The sequence below is a fragment of the Penaeus monodon genome, chromosome 8 (genome assembly GCF_015228065.2).
Source record: "Penaeus monodon isolate SGIC_2016 chromosome 8, NSTDA_Pmon_1, whole genome shotgun sequence".
Lineage (NCBI taxonomy): Eukaryota > Metazoa > Arthropoda > Malacostraca > Decapoda > Penaeidae > Penaeus > Penaeus monodon.
Window position 1 is genome coordinate 52,068,212 of NC_051393.1, and position 7,500 is coordinate 52,075,711.

Sequence of the window (7,500 nt, forward strand, 5' to 3'; positions counted from 1 at the left end):
GTATTCCTCCATATACTATTGTGGGAGTCTCGGTAACCTTAAATCCATCATCTGGATCGACTTTTATTTTGAAGCACGCATTAACATATGCATGTGCATTTACTGTCCTTGGAGTGATCTTATACGTACGGAACTGAAATAAAAAAGCATTGTAATTATGTGCGTCCTAAATTTCAACATTTTTTCACATGCATACTTAATTGGTTTCACAAATATTAGTAAATCAAATTAGATTACCGTCAATAATCTTGCTTTTTGTTTTTATGTCCTGCCGATTAAGAGTCTTTCACTCTAGCACTTCTTCTGTCAATTTTTGTGTTTCCATGAGAACTGCAAATGGGCTAACACACTACCAAGGCAGCAAACACAGTACCCATGTAAATAAACGCGGCACCATCCAAGTCAGGTCATGACTGTCTTTGTTTGGGAGGTCCTCTGTTTGCAAGCAATACATACAGAAAGCCTCAGATGAAAATGCAAAAATTGATGAAAGAAGTGCTAGTGTGATAGGGCCTATAACCCTTTACCGCCAAATTGGACTTTCAAGTTGTCTAAGTATACTTTGAAGGCCAGTTTCCAATTTTATGGCTCAAGCCCAAGTGGATCTCAAAGTCATGTTTATGGATTTTTATAAATAAAAATATTTTTGATGATTTTTTCATTTATCCTTTTCCCTTTACTCTAGAAAAACATAAATTCTTTATAAAATAATTTATTGAATGCATAAAAAAAAAAATCAGATGGTAAAGGGTTAAGGAAGGTGTATATAACAATGCTAAATTTAATCTAGTGTAATACAAACAAAGAAGAAAAAACAAAAAACTGAATTCATAAAACCACATATAAAACAAGTAATAAGGATATAATATATGTGAAGTTTACCCACATATGCTATATATATACACACTTTAAAATAATTAAATTAAAATTTACTACATGCATTAACCTTATATATATCACATAATATGAAGCCTTTTCATTACTTAACTAACCTTTTAATATCTTTCCTTTACTCTTATCCTTGATTTCTAAAAACCCTTCATCAACAAAGACTCCCTAGAACTTATTTACCTGCATGCCCTGAGCCATAGGTGGTAAAATCACGGAGGTAATGAGACGCTTTGACATATCTGTTCTCAGGAAAGTCTCAAGGTCCACCTGCGTTGTGTCAGTTCTGTCAGCATCAATCAGCGTCAACTGGGCATCAACCGCCAGCAGTGTTAGGAAGATATCGGATGGAAATTCAGGGTGCTTGTGCTTTAGCATGAGGTTGCCTGCCCAGCTTCCTGTCTGTGTAATTAAAAAAGAATGAGTTATTTGTACATCTTAAAAAAAAAAGGAACTCAAAAATATTTTAAGTAATTTCTAAGACAAAATTTTGAACATAGAAAATGAGATACATCTTTTATTGATGAAAGATTGGATACAGAACTAATATCCAATGAATATTAATGAAGCAAATCCTTGCAGACATCTACAACATATTCAAATACCTTGCTATCATGAAGCAATCAAAACTGACACTCAGAACAAAACAAAATAATACAAGAAAACAGAAAATTGTATCAAATATAAACAAAAGCACAAACTAATAAATTAATGGAACAAATAAATAAACAAATTACTATATAAAAAAATACACTTACATTTCGCACTGACACATTTGCCACAAGCTTCCAGTGGCGCACCAGAGCATCCAAGTACCTGTAGTTAGGATACGCGTTGGCAACGTGCTGGAACACCTCAATAGCACGACTGAGGCTAACATTAGCTCCAAGGGTAAGTGGCTCCCCAATTGTGACATTATACAAGGCCTTCACTGCATTTGTGCTGATGTATGTTGTATAGGGGCCATCCTCTTTGTACACACCTGTGATAGTTTCCAAAAGGACAGAATAAATGTGTATGTAGATAGTACTGTGTTATGTTACAACATGGAGGCTTTGAAAAGTTCATGACCCTTTTTCTTAATTAATTTCTGTATGCAACTATTCCTGTTAATCAATAAAGAGAACCAATCTGACAATTTCTTAAAGCCTAAAGGGTATCAACTTCTAATCAAATATCATTATCACAGAAGATTACTAAAACACCTAAAATTAAAGACACAAGTTTGGACTTTCAATTCCATTAAAATTCTAAAGATTTTTCCCTAGAATTACACACTACTCTACAACACTAATGACATGAAAAAGATTATGTCAAAAACACGGATAATATCAACAAGGACAAGAATTCTAAAAGATGTAATGAGTAATAAATGTAAAATTAACACAACATAATAATATTACAGCTGCAATACATACCTTGCCCAGTGTTGCCTACGACGATACAATACTTTTCGTCTTGTCTGATTTTCTTTAGGGCATTCTTTATTCCCTGAAAATGATAGGGAAAGGAAAAGCAAGGGAAAACATCAGAAATACTCAACAGACATTATAGAATACATATACATATCATTTGAAACTTATTATTACATAAATCAAACACACATTTCTGTGCATTTCTTCCAAAAAAATTATTACATGAGAAAAATACAATACAAAAAAATCCATTTAGTGTCCAAACTAGATAAAAAAATAAAACTACTCTTTATAAAGAAAAAAATAATACATAAAATGTCTAAAAACGTTGGACCAACTTATATATCTACCTAATTCAAATCTGCTTTCTGCTATCATTAATGGCATAATTATTAACATCACCAAGTACCAGTGCAGAACGTACCACAAGGGTGAGAGGTCGATACCACTGGATTTCACCGTCCGTAAATTCAACTTCCTCTTCTATGGGGTCGGCATCTTCTTGTTCGTTCTTACAGCCTGATTCGTTGTCCTCTTTGCTGGACTCGCACTTACCCTTACAGACATTGCCAGTCTTAGGGCATTTTGCGTTGTTTGCTTCCTGTAAAGGTAAATTACATTTTCTTAAGACGTGTTTTTCACCCGTGTTCCTCTTTCCTAAAATGAAATGGGAAAGGACGCGAGTTCATTCCTTTTCTAATAAGACTCTTCCTCAAGTATATCTTGAATTTTACTGTTTTTGTATAAATTTTCGATCTTTAGTTTATTATCTTATGGTTATCTTATTCATTGACTTTCTTGTGCTTTCATTCTATTAGTTTTTGGATCTCTTATCTATAGACTCTTGAATTTTACTGCATTTGGAAAATATTAGAATTACTATAGTATTCATTTATCCTTTCCTCTTCCTTACTCTGACCTTTTTGCAAATAAATAATATGAAATTTGTCTTTTTAATGACAATTTTTCTTTCCTAAATCTTGTAATAAAAAAATGAATAAAATTAAGAGAGAAAAAAACGAAGAAAGAAAAGAAGTGAGAGGAGAAAGGAAAGAGAGGAAAGAGAGGAAGGATGGAAGGAAAGAAGGAAGGAGAGGAAGGAAGAAAGAAAGGAAGGAAAGAGAGGAAGGAATGAAGAAAGAAAAAAAGAAAGAAAATATAACGAGATAAGGAAAAGGAAAAGAAAAGGCAAGGAAAAAAAAAAAAACTTTCCAAACACACCTCAATATCGACAAGTTTGTCCTTCAGGCATTGGTCTCCATCCTCAGCCAGGGATTTGAAGGCATCCAGAATGGGGCGATAGCCAGTGCACCGGCAAAGGTTCCCGTCCAAGGATTCCTCCACTTGGGCGGCGGTGAGCGACCCCGAAGACTTCAACTGTCTGTGCATTGGCCGTGACTTATTAATTGATGTATATAACATATTAAATGAAGAATGTGATGAACTGATAACAGTAATAAGACAGATTCATTTACCAGATACTGTTTCTATATATGAATTCTAACTATGCAGAATTTTATAAACTAAGGCATGAATATTATATGTCAAAGAAGAAAAGGTAAATGGCTGAAAATTAAAATTCATCTGATGTTTTGTCAAGTGATCAGAAGAAAAACAGTTACTGAGATATGATTAACACATAGTGACATTTAAAAGTTGATAGGATGTTTTGTTTTACTTTTTAAACAGATAAATTATAATTCAATATACATACTTCTGGATTACTGAGCTAATTACTGTAAAGTTGGATAGGCTTATATAAAGATATGATAATTCCCCTGTAGACTTGAACAGATAAAGGCTCCTTGGTAAAGATCTATCGTCATATATACTGTCAAATCTGACATGCACAGAGGTTCTGTCTCTTTACATTAATCCTATGGTAAAATACAATAATGACAAAGTTAAGAAACCAAAACAAAATTAAAAACAAAAAAACAAGAGACCAAACTTGTAACCAAACCAAAACTTTCTTCTACTTTTTCTTCTTCTCCTTTTTTAAAGTTATTGTACCTACTTACCCATACATCGTCATGATCATTCCCGGGGAACAGTAACCACACTGAGTTCCGTAGAAGCCCGTGAGAGCTTTCTGAAGCGTGTGGTATCCATCGTAGCGGTTCCCTAGGTATTCCACCGTCTCAATGGACCAACCAGCACAGGCATAAACCAGGAGTTGACACTGCGAAGTTGAAAGTGAAACAACAATGTGGCAAGCTTTTTTTCTGAATTGAGGCAGTTTTAAACCATTAACTAACATTATAAGATATGCTAAAATTATGTATAATACAGGATAGAGTATAATATGGAAATGGTATGTTAAAATCATGTATAACACAGGACAGAGTATAATATGGAAAAGATATGCTAAGGTTAAGAGAAAGGGAGGAAATAGTTTCATAAAAAATAATATAGTTTGGTGATAAACCATTATAAACACATACTTCAATCATTCAAAAAAAAAAAAAAAAGAGCAGCAAAACTAGAAAATATCAAAGAATATAAAAAAAGGTATCAGTAACGAAACTAAACAGAAAATAAAGAATGAAGACTAACCGCATTAACACCAAAGGTCTTATGGGCTCCCTCGTGCTCGGGATCGGGGGCAGTCGCCACAACCGTACAGACGCCGCAGCCTCCTTCCCTGCACAGGACCTTTGTTCCCGGCAGCTTTACTTCCTCTCTCAGGAAGTCTATTAGGGGCATGTCCTTAGAAATTTCCGGTCCAACTGGGTAGTGGGATAAAGAGAATAAATTTAAGTTCTGTTGCTTTTTTACTTGAGACCTTTAAAAGTCTTTTTTTTTTTTTTTTTTTTTTTGGGGGGGGGGTAGACACAGGTGGAGGGGGCTGCATTTTTTTTTTTTTTTTTTCTTTCTGATAAGAAACGTTGTCTATAATTGTGCCTTTTATATACATTGTACCGTACCTAACTAGCTTTTACAGTCCATGCAAAATATTCACTGCAACTGATACAAATATATTTATTTCTTCATTTATTCTGTAAGTTACATATCTCTAACTTCATGCATTTAACATGTTTATTAATTATACACTTTGAAGAGGCTGTGACTCTCCTAATTAACTATTCCTTGCATCTATGTCACATCTCCAAAGAACGATTAATAAAAGCAATTATCAGAATAGAGACAAAAATAACACAAGATTCATCATAAAAGTCTTTAAAATATGAGCATAATGTCCTTGAATACCTACTTCTGTAATACTTGTTGTTGATCTTAATATTCAGTCGCCGAGGAGGAGCTTCCCCTCTCGCTCCGGAGGCTGTGTCCTGCGGGGCCATCGCGGGGACCTCTCTGACCTAGCTTGACCTTGCGTAACGAAGTTGTTCGGGCTTGGAAACCAGACACCAAAACCTGTAATATAAGGGGAATGATAAGGTTTTGGGGAATTTTGTGATTTTGATTTGTAATGGTTCATGTATCATGAATTTTGTACTTGAGAGGATTACGGGGATAATTTATATTTACATAAACACACGTGTGCGTACACACACACACACACACACACACACACACACACACACACACACACACACACACACACACACACACACACACACGTTACATATATTATTCTCCCAGATGTAATTTCAATGGATTAATCCATTGTAATAGCCAGAAATCATGTCTTCACTATTATGAAAGTTTTCCCAACTCTGGACAAGGTTCAACTTCATCGCACCTCTCTGCCCTCGCATGCCCAAAATCTATACCAACTGACCCTTTATTGCAACTTCCCGTGACTCCTGTGGGTATTGGACATTTTATTTTATTCACTGAAAATTTTCTGCCGCATCAACATCTAACGTCATTATAAGAAATATAGCAATAGGGTGGGTCTTGGGGAGTAAAATTTTTTTTGCTTTATAAGGCAATTTTTGTGGATTTTCAAAATGGTTAAATCAGAGGTCACACAGCATTATGGTAAAGTACTGTGGCAAAAAGGGGGAAAAATGAATTAACAATTAACATAACTGGACAAAAGGGGATGAAGAAGAGAACGAAAAGGAAAGGAGACGAAAAGAAAATAGAAAAGAGAAGAAGGGGAAAGGGGGAGAGGAAAACACCCTGCAAAATTATTCAGGGCTGAGGGCTGAGGTCCAGGGCAGGGGTGATGGTCCCTTACACTTGGCCTCAGTCCCCGTCTCCTACCCTCCCCCCACCCCCACCTGTCCAGGGATCGGGAGAGCAATAAGGGTCAACCCTAATAAACCCTGATAAAATTGTTGATAAACCTAAGCCTCACCCCCTCCCCCCAGGCCAACAACGGGCATGGGATTAGGAGGGGGGGGGGAAGGGTGTTGTGAAATGAGACTGGGTCATAATAGGAGATGAAAATAATAGGCCATAATAATAGTAATAACAATAGGCCATAATGACAATAACAATAATAATACACCATAATAGACCCCCCACCCCTTTTTTTTAATCAAAAGCCATCTCTTTGTATTTCTTTAATATCCTGCATGTATTTCCATCACGAGGCTAGTTTAGTAAAAAAAAAAAAAAAAAAAAAAAAAGACATAGATACTACTAAACACCATTATACATCAGGGTAATACCTTATGATTCCTATTTGGCCTTCCTCTGCCAACCCCGGCTAGACTTGTTACAGACATGTTTCCTGTCTTGTGATTCTCTCAATTGAAAACGGACATTTTTTTTCTGCCTTTCAAGAGCTCCAGATTTACTACATGATCTACCTGGCTAATCCCCTGTTCAGCAGCCTTCTTCTGGCATTATCAAATTACTCTAGAACTCATACTTTCGTTTGTATCCCCTGTTACGTATAATGACTTTTGGGCTGCTTCAGTGTTCTTTGAAAAAAAGCTTGTTTCAGGCTGAAAATTGTGTACATAATCAATACTTCAAACATTAATTCGAAGCTTTCATACCGTATCTATACTGTACTGTACCACATACCTTTTCCTTACACTTTATGAAGCATATGCATCAAGTTAAAATGGCCCTATTATATATATATATATATATATATATATATATATATATATATATATATATATATACATACATACACACACATATATGTATGTATGTATATACTTTTTTTCATAAGGCAATATCAACTCGTCAATACTGCAATTGCCCGTTCTTTTTATTAATGTCATCCATTGCGTAAAGCTAAAGGTTATTGTATCTTTTTGTTTACCGAGAG

The 7,500-nt window shown here is 35.1% G+C and overlaps 1 protein-coding gene across 1 annotated transcript in view; it reads right to left on the bottom strand.

The window, feature by feature from the left end:
* The window catches only part of LOC119576434 (indole-3-acetaldehyde oxidase-like), a gene marked incomplete in the record, with an annotated part of 33,612 nt that overhangs the window by 21,157 nt on the left and 4,955 nt on the right, over window positions 1-7,500 (bottom strand). Inside the window, 9 exon segments of the mRNA XM_037924146.1 lie at window positions 1-133; window positions 1,072-1,290; window positions 1,647-1,870; window positions 2,307-2,379; window positions 2,728-2,904; window positions 3,525-3,684; window positions 4,325-4,485; window positions 4,860-5,032; window positions 5,518-5,678. Of these exon segments, the coding sequence (XP_037780074.1) occupies window positions 1-133; window positions 1,072-1,290; window positions 1,647-1,870; window positions 2,307-2,379; window positions 2,728-2,904; window positions 3,525-3,684; window positions 4,325-4,485; window positions 4,860-5,032; window positions 5,518-5,605 (1,408 nt within the window).